The 27760-nt window shown below is 31.7% G+C and overlaps 1 protein-coding gene across 4 annotated transcripts in view; it reads left to right on the top strand.

The window, feature by feature from the left end:
* The window catches only part of LOC124532510, a 167290-nt gene that overhangs the window by 94558 nt on the left and 44972 nt on the right, over positions 1-27760 (top strand). For 3 of the 4 annotated variants that reach the window (XM_047107422.1, XM_047107424.1, XM_047107425.1), the window contains one exon: positions 7043-7072. The exons of the other annotated variant lie outside the window; for it this stretch is intronic. In XM_047107422.1, coding sequence (XP_046963378.1) covers positions 7043-7072 — 30 coding nt within the window. The remainder of the gene's footprint in view (positions 1-7042; positions 7073-27760) is intronic. 4 annotated transcript variants of the gene reach the window in all.

The raw sequence follows: 27760 nt of genomic DNA on the forward strand, positions 1-27760 counted from the left end.
CACGTCCAGGGGGCGGCAAATTGAGCAATACATCACGTAGCTAATTCAAGTCATTATTATAATTCCCACAAATCATTAAGTAAAATAAATTATTCAAAGCATCGAAAAATATCGCACTCAGTAAAGTTAAAAGTCCGTCGTCTGTTATCCTATGAAAAACAATACTGTCGAAGTTAGGAGAATCCCCTTTAGCTTCCTTATCAATCGGTAGATTAGGTATCCGTTACTTGTAGTAGGGCGTTGTCGTAGGGCGGCTTGAAGGGTGTCACGCCGTAAGGTATATTGGTGGTCGCTCGAAATAGCAGAGCTACGGGCACCGTTAAACCGGGCGCGGAGGGCATACGTTCGCTGTCGCAGGCGCAACGTGCTCAACGCAAACTTAGAGGTACACCTGTGGGCTGCACATCGTCAGTTAAAAAAAGAGTTAGAAAAGGCGTAAAGTAAACAGAGAGCAAAGGGGCGCCCTATCGTGGTTTGCGAGGGAAGCTCCGAACATACGGCGCTCCTGTTACGGAATAACTACCGCCAGATCTCCTGCGACTGATCGGGGAGCTATTCCGGGGACAAGGGCGGGTCATTCAACCATCGATGCTCTAAAACACCCTGAAGACCCGGACAATTGAGGCGGTGGTCCAAGGGAACGTAGTCCTAACGGTATCACCGGACGTGGCGAACGACTTCAATAGTCTTCCTTTCTTTTTTTCTTAATTTAATTTACGGCATCCACGGGCTCATAGGCCCATGCCTTTTTTATATTTTACATTTATACACTTTGGCGTTTTATACTTTATATTTTTACTTAACATCAGCAGATATTCGCAGACTTCAAGCTCGCCGTCTTCCTTTCGAGACAATAGGACCATTTCGATATCACGAGTTGCCTTCCTATCTCAGAAGGCCGTTGGGGCATACCTCCAGGATCAGGTGATCCTTTGGGAGGGGGCGATGGACGACTTGTCCGGCGTTTGAAGTTAGTTTGACTGGCTCCTGCGGGCACCGACCTCACCCGGGATGGGTGTATTGTGTCACGGTGACGGGGCGAACCTTTCAGATGGCGGCCCTAAAGTCGGAGTGTCGCTCACGGTGGATCGAATCGAGATGCTGGTCTTGATGGTTTCTCTAACTGAAACGAAGGGGCCTCCTAATCCACGGTCCTTGCTGAGGTCTCCTCGAGGAGCGTCTACCGCCAAGAGACGGCAATTAAGGCGCAGACACATATGAAGGATCAGGGCCTCATCCTGGATGGAGCTTCGTGCAACATTTTGTCCAACTCAGCTTAAAGCTCATCATTGCCAACGTAGGAGGACCTCCTAAATCAAACACCTTGCCTGCGTGCGCTCTATGGCATTGTATTTTTATATTTATTGTAAATAAATAAATCTAATCCAATCCAGCCCATTTCCGGTCACTGCTGGATATGTCCAGTCCTCTCCAATTGCACGCCACTGAGATCGTTCTTGGGCTCCTCGCATCCAGCTCCTACCAGCCGTCTTGCGTAAGTCGTCACTACACCGTGCCCGAGGACGTCTTACACTACGTTTGCCGAGACGCGGTTTCCACTCTAGAACACGTTTTCCCCAACGGTTATCGGTTCTGCGACAAATATGGCCCGCCCACTGCCACTTCAGCTTATTAATCCGGTGGGCTATGTCGATGACTTTGGTTCTCTGGCGGGTCGCCTCATGTCTTCTGATGCGATCCCGCAGAGAAACGCCGAGCATAGCCCTGGCCATAGCACGCTGAGCGACTTTAAACTGGTGGACCAGCCTTGCCGTGAGTGTCTACGTTTCGGCTCCGTATGTCATGGCGGGTAAGACGCACTGGTTGAAGACTTTCGTCTTAAGGCACTGTGGGATCAACGCTGTAAAGATTCGACGTAATTTTCCAAACGCTGCCCAACCCAGCTGAATTCTTCTATTCACCTCGTCCTCAAGGTTGTTTCTACCTAATCGCAAAGTCTGCCCATGGTAGATATATTTTTGAACAACTTCGAGGACGGTACCGTGTATCGCAATCGGTTCCGGTAGAACATGTTCATTAAACATGACCTTGGTTTTATCCAAGTTCATCCGTAGGCCGATACGCATAGAAGAATCAGCAAGCGTCTGCAAATCTTAAGTGAGAGATGTATTCGCCATTGATGTTGATGCCATGTCCTTTCCAGTTCAGCGTCTTGAACATATCCTCCATTGAATTAGTAAATAATTTGGGGGAAATAACGTCCCCTCGTCTCACACCTTGATGCAATGGTATGGGATTTGTTTGCTGATTCTGTACTTGGACGGAAAATACACCTATTTGGTTGGACTCCCTTAATGCTCGTAACAAGGTTCTTATCTTACGGGACCGTGGTAACAGTGCTGCTGACTCGCTTCGCCGAAGAAGACCAGTAGAAGGTGTCTTCGCTATGGATGTCTTCTCCTCCCGCCATAAGTGTTCCGGGGTTAAGAGTTTCTGTACCCTGAGAACTCTCTAGGAAGTGGAACTCCGCAGAGGTGAGCCTACCGTTAGGACGTCACGGTAGTATGCACAAAAGATTTCGTAACATCCTCCAAAAAGACAGAGTGGGTCACTAACGTTGGTTTTTTAGCAGGTATACACCCCGCCCCCGACCTCATGTGGAGGAATAGTGGTATGCGTTTTTGCAGCGAAAAAAAGGGCGGCATAATAGGTATTGCACGCGGGCGACAAAACAGCTAGCGGCGGGCCTGGTTGCTACACGTTACAAATCGGTAAACGGAATTTTCTGCAAACAGATTGATTCGAGTACGATTCATTTATGAAAAGCATGTTTTGGTAATTATTACTTCTAACGTAAATGTAAAATGTATGCTCATTGATGCTTTGGGCTGTTACTGAGACAATTTCAACAGAAAACCTACCACTAGTAGTTTGAACCCAGAAATTCGGGTTAGGTCTCAGTTATTATACTACACGTGTTCCAAGTTAGGTTGAATAACCCAGCTTTATTACAGATACAAGATTCAAGACGCATCTTAGCCCCAATAGTTGCCTGATCTTTGCTGATGTAAGGGGTTATATATTTATTAATATGGGTGAAAATCCATCCTAAAAGGATGTATGTAAAATAAAAGCCAGTTATATAAATTCTAATAAAAATTATGTGTAATAGAGCAATAAGCTCGACCGAAATAAAATTCGTGCAAGTTTTCGAAAGGATTGTAATAACTCCTAAGTCTTAACTTTGAAAATAATTAATTGTGAAAGTACTTTAATATTCGTCATTTCATCTTTTGAAATTATAAAAGAAAAAACGAAATTATTCTTACCATAAATGTTCAATAAAATTCAATCAGTATAATATCTTTGAAAATTAAAGTGAACGATCATTGGAAATTGATGAGTTTAATCGTCTAAAACGTGTGCCTAGTCTTACGTAGGCAACAGAATATTGAAACACGTGTAGACAATGTTTTAGAAACAATACTCAATTTCCCATTATTATTATTGTTATTGTAAAGTCCAATGTTCCGTCTATTAAATAAACTACTTCGTGGCCAATGGGATTAACCTATGGCTTTCGATAATCTTATATACTTCTACTAATAATAAATCGATGACAAGGTTTTATGATGTCAAGTTATTCAAAAACAAACAAACAGATTGAGCAACATAACAATAATATTTTTCTAATTTATGTAATTTTTTGCTAAATTATTATTTCTGATTTAAAATATTTCGTCTCCATCTGGCGTACAATATGTGAAATACGATTAATAAGAAAGACTAAATTAATTTAAAATAATAACTCTTATAAAATAATTTAATTTTTAATTATTCATAATATATGGAAATAAATCAGCTCGTAATTAATTTGTTATTATGCCCAGACTAGCGTCATTAATCCAGATTGCTAATAACAACACACTATTCTATTCATAAATAGCTCTTATTATTAAGCAAAATATATTTGTTTTTACAGTCCACAGGGGGCATGATAATAACTCTGTCGCGCTATTTTCAGCGGCAGATTTGCAAGACCCTTGACACTTAAGTAAATATAAATACGATAAGAAATGTAAACCTCCTTCCGATGCGTTATCTAAACGGCATTGGTGACGGGAAATTTCGTGATGGATTGCGTTAGATTTATTTTAAGGTCATTAAGAACGTGTAATTTTACCTCAATGTTACTATATTATGGAATAAGATTTTAAATGAATATGGTGAATGGTGAACAAGACATTCGTAGGTAATGTCGAAACATCGAGCTCCACCGAACAAAAGTAAAAAACATGGTATATCCCGAATTTAATAACTTTAATTATGGAATAAGTCTAAGCGACTGATATTCGACTTTGCTTCGAGCAAAAAATAACACTAAAAGGAGGTGGCAAATATACAAAAGGTAAAAAAGGAAGTTCCTAATTGTATTGTTAAACACGGATACGACAAAAACCTTTGTAATCTAATTTGGTAAATTCTGATCGATGGTAACTTCTATTTGTATCGAATATTTACTTTAGTAAGCGACATTAGATATACAACTCAATCCACTTACGTTTTGACAATAAATGTTATGCAGGATTCTAAGGAGAGTTTTTTTTATATAACAACACGGGAAATTCTTAATTCAGACATTTAAATATCCGAGCAATTCCCTATCAAAATATAATAATATATTTATATTATATTCGACCATTCACTAACATATTTAAAATAAACAGCGACGGACACTGATTAACCAAGTTTCAGTTATTATCAAGTAAATATTATCCAATTTATCAAGAATGCAACTGACAGTCACAAATTTGTTACCACTATGAAAAACCAAGATGGCCCTTGCTTTTTATTACGTCTGAAAGGTGACGTCACTTCTTTGACCTCGTCTCTCAGTCTTCGCTCTACAATAAAATATTAATAACTCATTTCAGATTTTATGTTTTAAACATGATACCATACTCATTATAATATTCATACATAAATAAAATTTTCATAACTTAACTTATGAAAATATTCCTGTACAATGTATGTTTTCGTAGGTGTTTCATTAACCGTATATATTTGGTCTTTGACGTCAGTAATATACTTATCGATGTTGAAATGGTAATACGGATAGAACCATGAATCTATATAAGGAAACCGAACGAGTCATTAAAATCTATTAATGTTAGTTATCGCAGTACGTGTCAGATGTTTTTGGGGACATAAAGCGCAATGTTTTTAATAACAATATGGGATGATGTTTTGCAACCGTATCTTCTGTTGATATGACTGTTTACGTCATTTGTGGTACCATTGTGGCATTTTGTGATCTTTTTTTACGATTTCAGAAAGATAATTAGTGCCCACGATATTGTCTTTGTTTCCAGTTATTGAAATCATATTTTAATAATATTCTATCTTATCCGTAACTATTTTTTTAATGTGACTTTCGTGTGTAAAACACAGGCAGAATAATCACACCAATATTATATATGGGAATTACGTTGAATTGAACTGTACACGTATTTTACGATCTGATTTATAACAAAATATATCAATTATCTACTCTACTTTTTGTCAATGACAAATAATTTTAAAATGAAATGTAGGTATTAATTTCAAACGGATATAATATGCGAGATCCAAAAACCAAGCCTAAACTATAGCAGAACGAGACGAGCTCTCAGCCACCGTTAGTAAAAAATGTATTATAAGCTTTTACCGTGTAACTTCAACTGTTGTAATATGTTTGAGAGGTCAAAACAAAGAATTGAAAATTGTATATAAATTCATAAATATAAATAAGACTTTATTTACTTATCTCCACGACAAATGACAATTACACTTAGTTAACATTACGATATTCTTATTGATAAACTTATTTATATTTAAAAATTTTGAAACTTTTTCTTATTAAAATTTTATGATCATTACCTCGAGGTCTGTTTGACGTTAAATTTATACAATACAGACAGGAATTACGGAAGATCTGAAGACAATGTCGTGTATAAATACCAAGTATTCTTCATTTCCTATCGACATTTATATTTCCTTTAACGATTAAATATATTTGAATCACATCCGGTTCTACTGTAGAAATGTTTGACTTTAATGCATAGAAAAAAAAGTTGTTTTTAAGATATCGTATGAATGTTCCGCCACAATTTGAAATAGGAACGTCAAAGACAATACTTTCTTCCAATGATATTCTAATAAACAGATATGTTATACCCATACTAAACAACAGAAAAAAGTGTGTCGCGCCGGGGTCCGTTTATTTTACATTTCGTTACAAGTAAAAAGGATAGCTTGATAAAAGCAATAAGTAAAAGGGATAACTAGATGTTTTAATGACGCAAAACGTATTACTACATAATTATGATGAAAACTACTAAAGGCAAACGTCCCAATTAGGACGTTTTCTGGTCTACACTTTTTGCACGTTAATGACATATCTGTTTACTAGAACATCGTTGCTTTCTTCTACGTAGCGTTTTTTTTATTCTATATCATACTTACATTTTGTTGTGGGTTTCGTAATAACATATAATTATTATTATTACATCAACTGTGATGTTAAATTGATTAAATCATTACAAACATAATTCTTACTACATTACGTATGTACTCCTATAACATTTAGATTGAATCGTTTTTTGTAAATATTTTTATGTAAATATTTTTGTTCCGAGCTGGAATGTACTGTATCTGTACATAAACTTGTACTTTGTAAATATTCATATTCGTCGAAATTAGTATGAAATTACTATTTTTTTTAAAAGACTTTTTTTTTTCTCTAAAATATACAATCTTATTTCTTTTTCAATTTACACATTACATTTAATACTGTATAATAAATACAATATCGATAGTTTTAAATAACATACATTAATAAATAAATACGAAATTAATTTACGAATATTAGGATTTATTCTTTAATATTTTCATTTGTAACTGGCATTGTAATGTTTTTCACGCGCCATAAAATATATTCAAACAAAAAAAAAATACCATTCTTCATTATTAATGCTGTTCTATTTAATTGTGGGCACGCATTCATAACCATTATTTTCACGCATTTTTTTTTTTATTACAGAATCTGATCTCACCGGACTATCACATGTTGGTAAGTGGAAATCATTTCATTTCATAATTATGTATAGTGAATCACTGTTTATGGTGACGGTAAATTTAATGAGTGTATATTTTATGTATACTACACGATGGACAGCGGTAGTGCTTCCGTAGTGAATTAGTCTCTCTGATTAAAACTGTTTTTATGATAATCACGCAGATAGTCATTTCTGAAATTGCGAATACATATTTACGTTTATAGCTATATTTACATTTTAGTTTATAATTTGTAATAATCGTTTTAATCAATGTAATAATCATTTCAAATCAAAAGATTCAATTTTAGTTACAAATAACGTATAGAAAAGTATTCGTTCGAGTGGCGGAAGAATACGAGACGATTCGATGGCTTTGGCTGTGGTTATTCCTACCACCAAGATGGTACGCCTTCGGTGGTACACAGAACTTCGATCAGCTAGTAGTTACATTGCATCAGACTCTTAAAGATAATGAGTACGGTTTCGATAACGTATTTTCTTTTGAATATGATATCACTATATGACGTATCCTACTTTACTTAGGTGATCTATATGTTAATTTTAGACATTATTCAAGAGATGATAATATGTTCCCATTAAAAGATAAAGCATATCTTTATGAACACAACTACTTATAATCATTCCGCTACATTACTCATAATATAGATAGATAAAAGATAAATCAAATACATTTATTACGTATCGATGTTTTGATAATTTCGATAATAAGTAACTATTATTGTATTTGACTGATGTCATATTTTACTACGTTGTTGTGATCGCATACAAATAAATATTATGTTATCTTGTTTTTGAAGGATTAACTGATAATCGAATAAAAACATTAGGCAAAGAAACGTTACAACCAAGCCTTTTAAAAAATAAATAATACAGAGCATAGGAAACTTATATAATATAGTTATAAATAGTTTCTTTGGAAACATTATAAATTAGTGTTTTTTTATATACGTATTTATGGCACCCTCCAATGTTACGATTTTTACGTGAGGAAACCTGCATGTGTCTAATTTCATTAAATCACGATATTTTCCTTCACCGCCGAGCACGAGATGAATTATAAACACAAATTAAGCACATATATATAGTGGTGCTTGCCTGGGTTTGAACCCGAAATCATCGGTTAAGATGCACGTGTTCTAAACACTGGGCCATCTCGGCTCGTTTTGATTTAATTTGTATGAATGTGACACCGACATATTTTTTACATAATACATTACCAAATTATTTAAAAACTTCCTGATATTAAAATATAACTTACAAATGCTGGCGCATTATATAAGATTTAAAGGTGGAAATAATATCCGTTAATTTTCCCACGTGTAAATGAATCGTCAATCGTCATATACTCCAAACTCCAGTTATACTATTATATATACATAAGCTAATATAATAAAAATTAAAAAGCAAATTGTCGGTCTATATGTTGAACTTGACAAAAATTGGTCTAACACAAGGGTGAACTTTAAGGACTTGACTTTTTTATACCTAACTTCAAAAGCCTGACCACCCTTAACAGGTAATCGTAAAAAATCTTTGTAAAAAAAAAACTTTAACGAAAATATTATCGATAAGGCCACAAGCAGAACGATAAACAGATAATTAAGATAAGGTTTATTTTGCATGGGTGATATGGATGCAATATCGATACATGCTATCATTTAGCATGAGTAAATATACTTTTTAAATACAACAACGAACTCTTATGGGAGCAACGATCTTTGGCCGCTTTTCGTCACAATTTATTTGAGAGTAATGAAATTGGTACGAGACGTGATGATTTTGTTGGACTATTTTGGCGGTTGTTTGCATAACACGAAGCCGTTAGATAACCTGTCAATCAATCGAATATAGTACAGTTTGAAAATTGTTTTGTAACCAGTTCGAACTCATTCCGAATTCAATTTTATAACGAATAGTCTGATGTCGTTTTTTGTTGCCATTGTTCCTGTTAGTAATAATGTAGATACCCACATAAATAAAATATTTTTTAGTGCTAAATAAAAATCAATTTTTTTATGTATGGAAACAAATGTTAGTATGTAATAGTAGTAGTAGACAATTGTTAGGCATCAGGTTTGGAATGAAATAATCAATGACATTGAACAGAAACAGAATTGACACAAAAACATCTTCCGCGACTGTATTTTTAAACGTGCCAATCATTTCTCACTCGAATTAAATTTCCTGTTTCGTATTTATAAAATAAATATGACTTAATATGAAATATTTATTGAACCACAATTCTGGAATCTTCAAACGTTGAAACTGGACCATCCGTTAAATAATTAGCGAATTATTATATTAAATATAGTGCGCAATAATGATAAAGATTCGTTACTATTAAACGAAGTTTTTATTTATACGTAATGTGAAATAATAATGCAACTCATATCGGTGATATAAAAACCCATAAAGTTACTTGTAGGATTGATCAATTCATTTTTAACTCCGATACTGAACATCAAATATTTGTTTTAGTTACTATCAAATCTAATAACTGAAATTCAAGCCAGCTTATCCCAAATAATTTCAATAATATATTTTATTTGCATTTCATATATACTATACATTGTTAATGGCCAAATTACAAGAAGGGAGATGATTTAGATTGAATTAGATTAGAAGCTATTTGGCTTAAAGTGAAATTCGAATCTCGTCATCTGGGAGTCAAATAATGTGTGCCTACAATAATGTTTTTATTTGGTGTAATAATTGTAGTGGATTAATACCCTTATTAATTTATTATAATTTATTCATAAAAGCGTAAATAAATAATTATATTCCTTTTTAAATAAATCATTTAAAGTCACTTGCAGTTAATAAAATGCAAAAATGAAGCATACATTCAGAATAAATGATTTATGTATAGTCAAACTAATCCTTGATATCAAAGAACGCGGTAGCAAGTTTTGCAAATTAAAAATAGTTGGCCTATGAATACAAACGACTCCTAAGTTTAGCGATACGCAAAAACATTAAATAACATCGTCCGTCTGTTGCGTTACTTTATGATTAGCATTATTGCATGACACAGCTTATTATTACTAGCATGCGTTTCAATTAAGGTTCGTAAGGGTAATTGGTGACGGTGACCTCAGAATGATAGTCCTTCAAGTAACAAACAAAAATACACAAATGTGGTACGTATACATACATTTTTTTTTGTTAAAAACCTCTATATTTTTTGTATATTGTTTAATATGTTTTTTATTTAAACATCAAATTACAAAGAAGCCTTTGTACAGCTCTTTTCCGGTGCTAAGCGTGTCTGCCAGCGTTACAAGCTACATAAAAACTCAGACGTTGTAGTTTGTAACGTAAGGAATAATTAATGCTTAATATTCCCATTGTCTCTGAATTAATTTGCTTCGGACTAAAGATAAACAAATACTTCTTAGTATGCCAGTAGACAAAACTTTTTTATTAGGTGATGTATTATTGATAATACAAATAGAGATACGTTTTAAATGTAAAATCTGAACAAGAAACTTTTTTACCATAAGTAAGAATTCTACTTCGCAGTGGAGTTAACTTCTACCACACTGAACTTGTCAGTAATTCATGCTGCTAACAAAACGTGCATCCAGTACATTGGCTGTACCTATTAGCTTATATTAGCTCCACATACTTGCTATGTTCACTTCTAATTTTCAGGCATTTATTGGCATGTGCCAAACAATATCACCGATCACTCAGTCATAACTTATTCGAGGTCAACAATCACTATATCATGACAGCAGATAGGAGATAGATTCTTTTCAACATTACACAGAATACTATTCAAGATTTTCTTTACACTAAAGTGTTATTATTGTATTTTAAGATTTCAATATTGTTGGAATACAAAATTATCAATGCATTTTCCAATAAACATATTTTAAAATTACTTATTACAATGTTTATTATATATAAATATTATATAGTTCGCTCTCGAAACTTCGAATCTACTCATATATGATAAGAATAAACCGTTAGTTCATATTCGTGTTGCACTTGGCATTGAACCAGAAATTAGTTTAACTGTCTTTTGATCGCCATCTAGCTAATTTGGTGCAATAAAATGGATATTATTATTTTATTTGGCATTATGAGTGCTTCTGGTTATTTAAGTATCTTAAATTTACTTTGTATCCTGTAGCCAAGATTTTACAAACTTGGAGTTGATGTTTGTATATAGGACTGTTTCCCGATACAGATGATAAATTTTTGACGCTAAAGATTATCAACTCGTTTTTCTTCATCGCACAAAAGCTATTGAATTAGTCAGAACAAAAGGAAAGCAAAATGTTTAACATTTCAAGCACATTTAACGCAATACATCATGATTAAATACCTACTCATTTAATGTAATACTTCTTTTCAAATTTTTTAACGTCTAATTAGTTAAATTAGCTATGGCTGCTAAGAGCCAATATCTCAGAAAACAATGCAAAGTAATACTTCTTCCATTAACTTTTTTGACGTATTACATTAATTAAAAATACTTTTTGCTTGCTTTAATTTGCGACCAGTTCGTTTTTGTTTCAAATTCAGAATGATGTGATAAGCTGAACTGTTATGACCTGAAATGTTTTCAGCTCAAGACATATCTTTAATACATACTGATGATTTCTGGATGCTTAACCAACACGCATACAATATATTTGTTTTGGTTAAGAATCAATTCTAAATTTAAAAAAAAAAAACATATTATTATTCAAGAAATTTTAGCTAAAATAACCTCGAAAGACAGATAACAGACTCCTAAACAAAAAAATGTACTAGCGTTGAGCCACCGCTGTTTCCTCCATTTAGGTGCACCTTTATAAACGGGTATATAATATGCCAATCAATGCCAACTATCGGACCAAATGTAAGTTCTTGGCACGGTTCCAATAAGTCCTGTGTAAAATATCCTGGATACAAAGAAAAATAATTATTTTATTGTTGTGTAAACAAAGGGTTCATATGTTTCGTTCGTTCAACTCGAACGAATCCTTTGAATATAGAGGTACAAACGTGAAACCGAATGACTTGTCATTTCTACGTGTTTTGTCAACAAACGTGCTAAATCATAAATACGTGTTTTTTTATACATTTGTGCCAAACTATTACGTATTAGTATTGCTATTGACTTCATCTAAATGCTAGAAAAACACTAGAAACGACCAATTATCACATGGCTAAGACTCATAGAGACGTTTTATAGCTGTGCTATGTGTTTGTAACTTAACTTGAATCGTTTTTGTAAGATCAAAGTCTGCTTTAATTAATAATTTGACAAAATTCTGAATTTTATCAAATCACTAATATTAAATTATTAATCATAAAAAAATTATCAAACATTATATTTATCTAATAGTAAAGTCAGAGTAAGAAAACCTTCGTCAGTTCTCAAATTAATTCCTTTATCAAGTCTTAAACTCTTAGTACCTTTTGTATCTAAACATCAAATAATTGATGCAATAATATGTCATTTTCAATCGGTAAAGCACATTATCGTTCATAACGAGCACACGAAAATAGATCTTAAGGTGACGAACCTTTTCTTACCCCAACCGAGTGTATATTGCATATTAGTTGGATTGATAGTTGAGTTGCAATTTTATGAAACTGCCTATAAAGCCATGAAGCGTTTAATAAGAATCTCAAGACTTTACATAACGGGAAATAAATATGCCAAGAAAATTTTGATGCTGCTATTATTGCCCCATCAGATTATGGGAATATGGCACTAGAAATGTGTTAGCGCACACGTTGGTGCACTTAAAATCTATCCTGCACAGATGCCTAGCTATCATGATTGGACGCCGCTGCGTTGTGGCCAAAATTCAGTCAGGAGTTTTATTTAAGTTATTACACATTGTTCTTATTTATCTTAACATTATTATATTTAAATTTTTGAATTATTTCTTTATCAAAAAAACAAATAAATCTATATTAAAATTTCACGTAATTATGCCATAAAAAGGTGTAACGAATACTATTTCGGTTCGTAACTTCTTGCGGCAGAGAATAATAAATAAAGAATAATTTATGGGTTGAATTGAAAGTTTTTCCATTCAACGACACTGAAAAGTCGATATATAGTCAAGTACATTTTTCTTTGTGAATATTTAATACTCATCGATTTTCTATCCAATGTTAAATGTACTGTCGTTAGAATGAAAAAGTTTCTTTTAATTTTGATTTTAATAATTAAAGTCGCTTGTAAACATATAGTTCTTTCAAATAGTTTGTAACACGTACGTACTACTTTTTAATTTTCTGTGTAGGTAGGTATATTTCGTGTATGTAATAATAACAAACATGAAATATTATATATATTTCTTATTGTTTTATTACGTATGACGTCAATGTGATTATCTGTTCGATTTTAAGTTTGACTAACTGAGTATGCCTAATAGGCATTAAATCCGCCTTTTGTATGTACATGAAACAAAAAACAAAAGAAATGTTTGAAGTCAATAAAAGATAAAAGAGATAGAAAATAAAACAAAAAAGTTATACATAGATAGTTTTCTATGTTGTCTTGGGTTTGGGTGTTTGTGGTACCGTCGTACGGCGTTACTTCTGATTTTCCATAACACAAGCGCTTTAGATACTTACATTGGGATCAGAGTAATGTGTGTGATGTTGTCTCATATTTATTTATTTATTTATAGATGTTTTTAGAAAAGAGGAATTGTGATTTAATTTCAAAGAAAGGACTAACGGGTAGATAGAAGGAGATAAAAGTATTTAAACTGATATTTTTTTTTGTCTCAGATGTTTTATTTTTTATTACGTACCTATTGCCATTGTTATGATGTATAGATATGTATGTAGGTAAATACTTTGTTTACTATAAAGTATCGCTAGAGAAAGAACTAGAAAAAAAAAGAAACAATGGCATAAAATTGAGCGTTAAACGTCCTTAATTTAATAGTTCCTGCGATAAATTGATGGTCGCAATTAATTCTGCGAATGAGATACGTACATCAAACGTTAGCATTATAAATTGTTTCCGTATTTTAAACTTTATGTTTACCGAATTAAAACCTAGACTGGTTTCCACCATTGCAGCTCTTCTGTACAACGTTTTGTTTACAGGTTATTTTCGTTTTTGCTACGACGCAATTTGTTTTCCTGTTTGGATGCCACAACTAATTAAACTGATCACTTGTTAAAAAAATTTAATTGCCTTTGTTTTCTGTATAACAGTTTCTCTCATTATATAAACAAACAAGTATTCATAGTATATATATATATATATTATATATGTATATATATATATATATATATATATATATTCATAGTATATATATAGTATATATATTCATAGTAAGTATTCATTATATAAATAAACAATTCGAATAATAATAATAAAATAAAAAAACAGAACATTTGTCTTATTTATGACTTACGGATTTACCCATAGGTGTTGTTTAGATATTGATAAATCCACAATATTGTTTCTTCTCAATTCTTATGTCAAAATAATGATGACAGTAAAAGATAAATTATTTTTTAATTTTTATAGTGTATTTTGATTCATCAAAATATTCCATGGAATGAACAAAGAATTAAATTTGAAATTGAATTAAATTAAATTATCAAACATACAGTCAAAAGACTGTATGTTTGATAATTTTATATATTTTATATTTTAATTATTAAAATGAATATTTAAAGCTTCTTATCTCGTTTACGAGTACCCATGTTGATTTTAATTAAATATTTATATAATATATCAAAGTTCTTCAAATCAACAAACTTGTTTTTACATAAGTTTACTTTATTTTTTAGTATTCATTTCAACAAACAATGACTGTATTAATTATTTTAGCAGCAGGTTAAAAGCCGACGAGTTGTTACTTGTGTCTTATATTACTAAAAATATTTAATATACAGAAAAAATCCGAATACTTCGGAAAAGGACAGTAGTTATCTTAATATACATGCTTAAATATAAATAATACTTCGAAAGCTCATTAACCTTTTTACGAAAATGCAATAAGCAGATTTTATTAAATAAAAAGTTTTAATTTCAAGAAATATTAAGAACACACAGACAGGCACGATTTAACAATTAAAATCGTCTTGATAATTTGTACAAGACGAAAAAAGAACTGATGGTCTACGCATGAGCACCGCGTACGTACAGACACGCTTTTGCGAATGTTAATTTTGTTGTATTTATTGAGCTATTAATTACGTAAAGCTGTGATAACTATCTCTTTGGTATTCCCGATGATAAAAGTTATTTCGAACCACTAACAACATTTATTTAACAACCAATATTTTTAGAAAAAAAATTATTTCACTCGCAAAAATTTTAACATTAACAGACATTAATTTCGGCTAATGATTTTTTTCAAGAAATATTTATATTTGAAATTCGCATATGAATAAAATTTTACGTTGTGCTTATTTTTCCAATGCTTATATCTATACAGTGGAATCATAAATTCAAAGAAAGTAACACATGCAATTTGGAGTCGTAGATTCGCTTATTCTATAATTTTACTTCGAAACTAAGCGTATTTTATTTACCAATTACAATTAACTGATACCTGGAATTTATTCCAGCGAGAATTATATTAAAAATAAACGTATTTAGTTTAAAAGCCATGTGTGAAAAGAGAGCGCAGTTAGTACACGTTATTCCGCAAAACATTTCAGTTTTCCGAATAAACAAAGGCACACTCAACGTTGAACGAAAACATACTGATCTTACAGAGGCGTTTGAAAAAAACACAATCTTGTTATAATTACAGGTAGCAACTAGAGAAAAATGATAATAAGATACGCACATATTGTATATTCAGTAAACGTATATGTCAATCAAGGACATCTTAGCTGTACAGGAAGAAAACTCGCATTGAATAGCGATTGTTTATAGTATGTTTGTTACTAGATGTAATATTTGCGCAATTATTAGTAGAATGACGTCGAATTACGCTATTTTGTAGTGTAAATAAACAAGTAGTAATATAGTTTTGCATAATGACTAACAGAAATAATTAGATAGTCTGACTTACTCTATAAAATACACAAGAAAAAAGTTAAGAAAATCAGAAAATCGACTATTAAAATAACACGTTAGAAAGTTATTTATTACAGAATTGGATACTAAACACTGGATATTTATATTAATTCGCGCCATAAACCTAATTTTAATGGATGCATTTCAATCTTGTTTCTGTTTTTATACTGTAAAAATAAGTTAATTACTAGTAATATATCGTTTTCTGTTATGGCACATTTAATATTTAATTAATCACAAATAATTTGTTTTATGTAGGTAATTTATTACAGCAGACATCAAAGTGAAATATTTATATTAGAATATTTGAGATATAAATCGATATGACTAGTATAATAAATTAAATATTTATTATATATAGAACTTAATTTAAACAGTAACCAGAGCTTAGGTTATTTATGTACTTTTTTCAAGTGGCTTCACTCGTCCATACCACAACACTTTGCACATATGTACGTTTATTCAGAGTTTTAATATCCACTGCAAATATTACACCCAAATTAAGAGTACGTGAGTTATTTTCCGTGTATTAAAAAAAACTCGTGAATAGAATTGTATAATAATAAGTGAAGAGGAACAAATTGCATTATTGACGGATTATCCATGAAAATGCTGTATTGATTAGCGAGCTGGTTCTGAAACAATTGAACGCTATTTGCATGCTAAATATCACCTCAATGAAAAGACACGAATGTAAAGCAATCTGTAACTAATATTATGTGAAGGAGATGAATTACGCAAGCACTTGATGTTTTTCAAATAGGTGTAAGTTTTTAATAACAATAACTATTCATAGCAAACATTATGTATGAGATATCTAGAATAATTCAATATAAAGTGTAACTTGAAATAAATAACACCCAAAATAATTATAATCCGAATAATTTGAAGTACTATTTTGGTATAAAATTATAAATGAGTGTTTTCCTAATATATTTTATTTCAAGCCATGGTCAGTAGGTCGGTTCGAATTGGGTAGATATGAAACCCGTTGTAATAGTATATACGGTGACGCTAAATACGTAACAAGCGTGGGATGTTTTCCTACCGCCAATGTCACAGACTGACACGAGTTGAGACGCAATTGTGACATTCTTTGGAAATTGTATCAAGGGAAAGTAGTTTTTATTTCGTTGGGTTAAGAGTCACGGAAGAATCGACTTAGGTGCGTGTGCTACAATATAATACGATCTATTATTGACGTATTTTTAATTTCTTTATGTATTGATTGATCTGATCGCTTATCCTTGAGTCCTTCTTGTCTACGTTTCTAATAAGCTAAACATAAATGAATAAAAAAATAATGAAGTAAAAGTAAAAAAAAAGTAAAGTAACAGCTTATAAATTTCCCACTGCTGGGATAAGGCCTCCTCTTCCATTAAAGAGAGGGCTTGGAACATATTCCACCACGTTGTTCCAATGCGGGTTGGTGGAATGCACATGTAGAATGCATGTTTCCTCACCATGTTCTCCTTCAGCGCCGAGCACGAGATAAATTATAAACACAATTAAGCCCATATACATATATAGTGGTGCTTGCCTGGGTTTGAACCCGCAATCATCGGTTAAGATGCACGCGTTCTAAACACTGGGCCATCTCAGCTCTTACTAACAACAAAATTATTTATTTATTTTCATTGATTTTTGTAAATTATTATAAAAGTTTTCTCGATGCAGAATGTGATTCGTAGAAAAATATTGTTTTTGGGTTTCCTTGAAAAAATGTACGCATACGTTGCTTGCGTACCGTACTATATTTTTTTATGAAAGCAATTTTACACTAATAGTGATAAAATTAGTTAGTATAATTAAAAAGCAAGTCGGTACTTCAGCAGTGTGTCGTTATTGTTAGCAATGGCTAAAATAAGTAAATGATGACGAAAAATATTTTGATACATCTTCCTGTAAAGTAACGAATATTTTGGCAAATATAAAGCAACTAACCATTACTTTTAATGTTAATTTCCCAGAGACTTCATATAATTACTTTTAATTAAGAAAATTAAACAGTAGAAACGAAAGTGGGTCTTATAAAACAAAATAAAATGTTGCATTACTTGTGTGAAAACAAATATGAATAAGCTTTCTAATGTACTTTTTGCCAAACTATATGATATACTCCATGTTTTTATTTCACCAAGAAAGAATAATTTAGAGTAATTAATAATTAATAATAATTAAATACATAATAATTATAATTGGGGTTATTTGCATAATAAGACCAAGGTTTTCGAGGCATAATTAATTATTGAAAGTTCTAGCTGCATTATACTAACGACAAGGGTTGACCGTGAAGGTATATTTTTAGGGCGATCAATATGAGGCTCTGACGTTATAATACGTCACTGGTCACCTTACTTCGATACCGTAGCTACTACGTTTTTATTTTGTCAGTCGGTCTTTGTGTTCTGACGCAATCCAATATGTTGTATCCTACGTCACTTTATGAATATTATTACTACAAGCAAACATAATACGCTATCAATCGAGCTTTTATTAGTATAAAATATAAATGTACTTTAATTAATAAAGCAAAATAATGAATGGTAATGCTGTTTATTGTCAATACTAATACATACTAATAATGATAATGCTTAGATTCCTTGCTTTGCTTTTCTCAATTACTCTAGACGCAGTACAACTTATTTCAGTATGATTCTTCTTTCACGCTGCTTTAAACTCATCTGATGTTTACGGAAGTATGTTACGGTTTAAAATTTTCCTTGATATTTGTTTATTTTTTTGAACATGTAACGAAACCATGTAATTAGTGGTAGTCGTTTTATAATTATATTTATAAAGACTACACTCTATCATTTTTACAAGGAAAATAACAGTCACAATTAAATATACAATTAGTAGCAAAAAATAAAAGTCACTAATTACTATGTCCACACGAGGTAAATAGATTTAACAACAGATGACATGAAATATCATAAATATCTTTAAAGAAATATTAAACTGGAAAAAAAAAAATTTCTTACAATAAAAACAAATTGTAAAATATTTTTGCTATCTGACCGGTGATTTGTTTATAACGATAACAGCTTTGATTAGCACTTTATCGATAGAGTTATTTTCCTTTCCCTGTGAAAATTTCCCAGTTTTATACGTAATTACAAAATCATTACGCAATTTTTTCAACGATAGATGGATTTGTTTGGACAGTTTTAAACAGAAATGAAATATAACTGCCCTGTGATTCGTGGAATTACGAAGAATTTGTACACATATGCTTCAATTAAAACATACCAAGAAGGTAAATCTCAACAATGACTAATTGAAATGCGCAATATTCTTACACTGACGGAATAGACACTACGCAGACGCAGTTTCTTTGAAACGTTGCGCTTGATTTGCGAAGACAGATACGAGCGTTATCCTCCAAAATCATTAAACACAACTATGATCTTGGATCACTAAATTTGCTGTATTCGAACTTAGACCTTATTCCACAGTATTTTGGTTAATTTTTAGAAATTAACGTTTTTGTTAATATACTGCAATCAAAAACAAACGATCATTCGAACGTACATTGCGGAAAACCGTGGCTTGCTTCCAAAATACGCACACGTTTTGAAGGTACATTTTAACGTCCCATATATTTAATTGTAAAAGCTCATTGCTAAAGGCGTGTTTTTTATAGTAACATACATTTAGACGCTACCTTTTACAATATTCTGCGTCACCCTTTTATAATATTTACAACACGTAAAATCAGATCAAAATTGACAAAATAAACTCAAAATCTATTATTATTGCGATTCCGACGGATACGATAATTGTTATGGTTATTAATTATAATTAACAAAGCAATATTTACATAAAAATAAACCGAGCAGATTAAAAACCTATTATTAGTGTATAAACGTGGACTTATAACCAATATAAAAAAATAACAATTTTGTTTGTGTAGACGCTAGAGCTTTCCAGATGTTTATTTACTGTACGTAAAGATATTCTTTCTTAAAATCACCGAAATAATTGAAAACATTAACTATATTGTTAATCATAATAAAACGCACATAATATTTCGGCACAAATTGTATATTTAAGTGAATTATCGGCATTATATATTTCATATATAAAAATAACAGTTCAAATTATGTCATATATTTATATATCTTAATACCTATCTAAATTAAATAGTACCGAAACTACTGGCATCAATCAGTCTTCGAATTTAGAGTTAATACATTTGTAAATAGGTCGCACGTGCATCGAAGGGCCCCTCTGCAGTTAAGGATTGAGTGACGTCAAATGAGTCTCGACTCTGCCAATGGTTATTTCCATCTGATTTCTTTTAGAACGCATAGAAGTGCATATTATAATCGTATTGCGACATTATGTGGATCACTACTCTAATTAAGGTCAGGTACGATATCGTATATATACGTTTTTATTAGTCTATGAAGTGTTGCGTGAATCGATTTCGAAACTAGGAATTAATTATATTTCCAGCAAATTTATTTATAGACGTTAACCATTTAGATAATTATCAAAGTAATATATTTATTCCAGAAGCATCATTTATATAACAGTAGGTCATTGATTGAGTAACTTTTAAAGTTACAACAACACAAAAAAAAGCCTTTAAAATTAAACATATTTACAAATAAAAGGGTATTTCATATTTTGTATTGTTATATGAGTGAGATTTTAAATTTATACAAAATTATAATCTGTGTTATACACATATATTGAAATGGCTATATAAACGTAGGTATGAAAACTCGATTAGCAGTAAGGTTGACCTTTATGTAAGCATTAGCTATTGTAACGCATCATCAGTCACTTAGCCCTTGCTCGTAGTAAAGGATTATATATAGTGCCGGAGCCGCCCATATGACGTCAATACTGACATTTGGGCTGCGCCTAACCGTTTATATGAAATATTACGACTGATTGTGTAACGGCACGCCGGGTTATATGCGGCATGGTTAATTAAATTCATTAATTAAGGCCTTTGTAAAATTAGAAATCAATGTTAAAGTATTAGAATTTTTTTGTAAGTGTGAAATTACTAGTTGATAGGACTTTATACAAACCGATACCACTTACTACCATTAAACAGCAATTATATTTGTGTTCCGGTTTGAAGGGTGAGTGACCCAGTGTAAAAACACGCACAATGGGCATGAAATCTTATTGTAGAAGGTTGGCGCCACATTGACATAAATAAATAATTGTTAATATTTCTAACTATGTCTATAGACAGTTGGGACCACTTACCATAAAATGGCCCATTTGTTTGACCTCATATCTGTCTTATAAAAACATCTTCAAAAATAATTAAACTGTTACAAGGTTATTTATTAATACGAGTACTTATTTTAACCAGACTAATCGTGGGAGACATCGTAATCGATACGAGGGCCAGTAAGACGTAAATCACAGATGGACATAATTCAACACCGACAAAGTAATACCGATTCTAAATTATTACGGGTACTTTTTATCAATGTGAAATATATATAACTGTCAAGGTCAAAGCGAATTAAGATGTGACCACGACGATGAAATGAGCTCACGTAAGAAAGATTTGCGCTGGGCGTTTCTAAGACCACGATCGCGATATAAAATAACCATATTTCGAATTCAGACAACATGGTTACAAAAAAGACATTACATATTCATGACATTGTATCAAGAACAGCAAATCATGACATTGTTGCGTAACTATTTATTATTTACATAAATAGACTTAGTACCAAAAATGTTTATGGATTTCCGCTCGTATGGTAACACTGAATAAGCTTACTTGAGCAATAAACTGTTGATGTTCTCGTCGCTTACTTACAGTTAATGTTCTTTATCCATTATACTTAATAATCAACACTTATATGCATTATCATGTAGCACAAATTAAATGTGCAATGAATAATAAGATAGGAAACAAATTTAGACGTGTCCCAGACGCCCCAAATGCGTCAGTCGGTGCGACCGTATAAACGAGAAGACCGTTTTATTGTGAGTCATTGAACCCAACGGAAACATACAAACACGCAGGTGAACAAACCCACTTGACTTATTATCAAAAATAATCTTATATGGAAACCTTACGTTCATTAGGACTTACTTAAGTGTCTAACAATTTCACAAAGAAATAACCTTGTAGATTACATTTTATTAATAAAGATTTTTTCAGCGAAATCTTATAATATTTTTGCGTACCGTTACAGTAGTCTTTATTAAATGTGTTTCGAATAATGTAAGTTTTGTATTTCACACCAACACTATTAGAAGATCTACATATATGGAAACGTTAACAATCAAAATAAGAAATAATATAATTGTAAGCTGTATACATCTTACATGTATAAGTTAGTGCTTCGTCATTGTATGGATATTTTAAATTATAAGTACGAGCAGTATATATATCCCACTATAATTCAAATATTAGGAATATAAATAAACAATCAGACTATATTCTTAGACATTAAATTTGGCTTAACACATTTACAATACATCCAATATATGACACACACTGAATGATTTTAGTTATGTATAAATATTTCAAATGCAAGCATCAGAATATTCTAGATAACAATATAAAGCTCACTGCCAATATCTAATTCTAAACTGCGAAATGCCGCGGAAGCGTATAAATAGCTTGGAGACAAATCGTATATTATCATACTTATGTACTTGTATGAAAGCAAATACATTGATTAACAAGACCTGACTTAGGGATTTATGATAAGGATCACATAGGTGGGGAGACCGTTAGGGTGTCACAGTTGCATACGAAAACGATCCCGTAACACCCTCGAGGAGCTCGCAGTAGGCGTCCTAGGGACCGATGACTCCCATATACATCTTGGGGGAAACGGGTAACACTTTTTTCTAGCGATATATGTAAGAACTTATGCTACTACCGATTCAAAACAAAAACGCATCAACCTACACTGTGTTTTGTTTGTCTATATTAATAGTTTCAGGAGAAGATTGGCGTCAATGGTAAAAGTCTGTGTAGAGCGATTTAAACATCTGTTCACATTGGGCCCCAGGTAAATGAATGACGAGTGTTGTTGATAATTATTAATAAATAAATTTAGAAAATTTATCATTTCAATTAATATACATATAGATATTTAATTTTATGATTTCACAACAATATCAACAACATATTTTCTAATCCTCAACCGGCTTCCGCAAACCTGATCTGCTAGAGTTCACGACTGTCCGTTAACTACATTATTGCAAAGTATTGCGATAATATAGATAAACTAGCAAGCTTAGCTATAAATGGCATTCGATTCTAAAACCGTTATTTATAAATATTACTTAATTTCAAAGGAGAAAGTTGTACTTGTAGCTCATGTTAAGAAGCTTAAGCCTTCTCGTAGTACGAGCATAGGAAAAGTACAACGACAAACACCTATCCAAGATACAGTTATCAGGAACTTTGCTAGCGGTTTCTGCTTAGGCTTTACCAATGATAATAAATACTGCCTCTATGTGTATATATCGAAAATAAAAAAATAAATTTCCACTACTGGGCCCGAGATGAGAAATAATGAATTGAAAATTCTGTAGAACTGACCCGAGTTTGAACCGGTAATCATCGGGTAAGATATAAGAGTTTTAAACAAAACAATACCAAATAATCAATTTAATCAATTACGAACTTTGTAAACTTGATTGGCTAGTATATATGATCTATAACAAATACATTTATTTACATACATACATCCATAATATGTGTAATTAAAACCTTACATCATATATACAAATATTTATATTATGAGCCATAGCGTTTGCGTTGATCTATTACTATTTATAAAGCAAATAATATTATAGACATCAAATTGGCTAGATTCTATTCTTTAAATAACGATAGCGACTTGATTCTATAAAAAGATAGTTTTAAATTGGGTTCGCTTACTTATTGATTAAAGACGCCAAATTTTTAGTAGTTCAATTAAGTAATGTCACATCCATTGCTATTTGCGAGGCCGAAATTTAAAATTTTCTTTCCATTATGGATTTGAGTTGTACCAAAATACAACATAGCATTTAAAAAGTTACTTTCAAGAGCCAGTCTGAAATTGAAATAATAAAATCGTCCCATACAGAATTGTTGGTATTTACAACTTCCGTCATTTATAATCTTTAAAAAAATACTTTAAAACAGCGTCACCTTATTAAAAATCTGGAAATGTCTTTGATCGCGGTCAGTAGTTATAAAAATATAAAGACGGTTTTATAAGATTATATAGAATTATATCTCAGACGGCAGTCATGTTGCCAGACAGTCTGATGCGATACGTAAAAATAAAATACGATTACTGATAATTCAATTTTCATATTTCATTTTGAAAGCACTCCTGAATAAAAATTCTCAGTGATATGCCTATCTCTTTTATAATTTTATAGAGGAAGAGAGGGAAAACAAATGGTTTAATAATAACATTTTGAATTGACGTCATATGTTTAATAGATTATAAATGAGACACTTTCTATTTTGATACTACTGATTTGAAGTCATGGTGTCTCTTCATTTCAACTCGTTGATATTAAAGTATTGAATATGAAGAGCATCTTTATTCTTAAATTTAATTAAGGCGTAAATTAAAATTATAGTTATTAATCAAAATGTAAAGTACATTTTGATTGAAGTACATTTGTTTGAGATTCAAAGGTGTTCTATAAGAGATAATCATTTTAAAATTGACATTTACAAACATGCTAGTTACTATTACTTAAGAAGTTTTGTTATTAGTTGATTCATCGTAAGGGGTTACACCAGTACAGTTTCGAAATACGAATTCTGGAGATAACCGCTAAGAACTTAGGATTCAAACAAGACTTAAAATTTCCGGGATTTTAAACATCTACATTGATTAATTATGTCCAAAGATTTACATTTACTGTGCGAAAATCAAAAGAAGTACATACTTCTATTTCGGAGCTCTTTTCCAAGTCATTAATTTCAGCTTATTTACTTGACCAAAGCAACAATACTAAGAATTAATAAATTTGTATGAACCATAAAGAAATTCATATAAAAAAAATATTAGCTCTAAGTATATTCCGGTTGTTAGCTCTTACAACCTAACCTTTGCCAACTAAGGTTTTACGCAGAGAATATAACAGGTATTAAAAAATATATATACTTTTAATGTCATTACAGTATTAATGGGAAAATAATGGATACTTCCGTATATGTTAAGTAAAATCGCGAGATATTAGAAAATAACTTCTAAGAAGTGAAAGTAGACCCAGCTTAAACACTTGCCATATCGAAATACTAAAATTGAATGTATGGGAGCGAAAGCGGAATTATTGTTGCTGTTTTATTGCTGAATATCACTAATATTTAAAACAAGAAACTAATTATTCATTAACAATCCCTTAGTTGGATTTCGATAAGGGATACATGTGTACTAATTATTCTACAATGCTCATATTCCATTGTGATGGCAATCTAATATCTGACGCGAACAGAGAAGCATTGGGGCAGGACCACACGAATGGTTACACCTTCGAAAGTGTTACACCGTAAATTTCCTTACTCCGGGATGCTTAACGGAAAAGTACAATAACAAGAAGCCTTTATTGACGTGACCAGGAAATACTTATTACATCATCTGATTATTTATTATAAATTTATCTCCAAAGATGATAGCTCTATGTATTTGTGTGGTGGCAATGAGCTACTTCTTATTAAACACTATAATAAGGATGAGCTAAGTTGACGTGAAAAGTTAAAGTTTTCTTATGTTTCTTCACTGATTATTCTAAATCTTGAGGTAGTATGTACTTCCATCAGGGTACTATGTGGGTACTCATGCATATCAAAGACAATTTGACGTGAATAAAATATACCTTTATTAAGATAATCCGTGTTTACTAGACTGTCATAAATATAAGCAATTAAAAAGGTTTATTTTCTTAGTTGATATCATGACAAACGTGAACAAGAGGTTTATGCAAAATCACGTATTTTACAACGAAATCGGTTCTCTAGTTTCTTTGTTATATAATAATGCAGCTTGCGTTAACGCTCATTTACCTACTGACGTTCACCCACTTCCCGGTGACTATAGGTCAAGCTATTTGACACACAGAATTAATCCTTCTCAAAATTAATAACATATTAGTTTTCTACAAATAAAAATGTCCGTTAATGTATAGGTAAGTTAATCTAATACGGTATAACATCCTATTAATATATGCTAATAGACTCAGAAAGACTCTTTTTAAGAGGCCTTACTGAAAAAGACTATTAAATCAAAAGTAATTGTAACAGAAGATGCAGCGCGTGTCACAGGTTTGATTATATAACAATATTATATAAGGAACTGCAACTTTGTGTTTTACCTGGATTAAATTTAGACTTTTGACGTGACAACGGCATATCATTTATCATACCCGGGTGTTGTACAAGACCGTCTTGGTAAATACTATCTACTCATGAATTATTACTTATCAGTTATTCTACTGGCAAGCAGAAGTACTAAGTACTGTTGTTTACGGGCTTGAAGAGCTAATGAGCCAGTGCCAGGCACAAGGGACATAGCATCTTAGGCTTCAAGGCTCTGGAGACCAATTCCCATCTGAGTGCCCATTTGCCTATCTCCTCTAGTTATATCATAAAAAAGCGAGAATTTCATGTTCTTGTGCATAAGTTTCGTATTATTTCTATTCAATGAGGTTGGCCTTTCTTGGTACTATGGAAATAATTAATTCTTCAAGTCTTACAGCAAGGATTTCTATTCATGTTTATATTACTATTGTAATGATCATCACGTGTAAATGTGCCGTCGTCTATTCCTTCACGGGCTTATAACATTTATTGCTTTCTACGTAAAGACTATTTTCGCTTACGATTTCAAAGAGGCTCACAGTATGTCAGTCACGACTTTCCTTAATAATAAACTTCATAATCGTTGTCACCGTGAAAGTTTTAATAGTTATAAAAACATTCGTGACTAGTCTTGTGATGTGGAATTGTTATTAATTTAAACAATTAATGACGTATTTTGTTTGAATTTAACTAAATTGCAATATTGTACATTTTCTCTTGTCTGTTTGATATTTGACGTAAAAGTATAATTTACGTCAAAAAAGATTGATATACCGCACTTTGATATCGCGATGATTGTTTTAGTCGTTGCGTATGGCCTTCCATTTATTTTAAACCGGCTGTTCAAACGTTTCAAGACAATATCGTTACGTCTTGACGACCAAAATTTATTCAATTTATAAAGAAATATTGAATATCTTTAGACGATTTTAATAAAAATTAGATAAGGCCAAAATTTATCTTACAAAGAAAATGAAAAGTAAACATTTCAAAGGACGTAACTTCCTATTTTTATTTTTATTTCTGTTTGTATAAAGGAACATGCTGTCTACTCAGACAGCTCTTTATTTAGTTGAACATGTTCAGACTTCCAGCCCTGAAACACGCGAGTCTGAAATACATACAAAGAAGATTTTTAAATTACGCCTCCTAGCCTTGTAGAAAATAGCTCATTTTTAATTTAAGAGATATAATTTGTTTCCATTGCGTTTTTAAATTGAAATATATGAAGGTTTTATATGTAAACATTACAAAAATGTAATATTTACATATAAAACCTTCCATTATCGAACTAAAATATAGATAATTACAACATTCTACAAGTTTTGAATTTCTCTAGGAAATGGTTTCTTTGAACTCGTT

The sequence above is a fragment of the Vanessa cardui genome, chromosome 9 (genome assembly GCF_905220365.1).
Source record: "Vanessa cardui chromosome 9, ilVanCard2.1, whole genome shotgun sequence".
NCBI classification, from domain to species: Eukaryota; Metazoa; Arthropoda; class Insecta; order Lepidoptera; family Nymphalidae; genus Vanessa; species Vanessa cardui.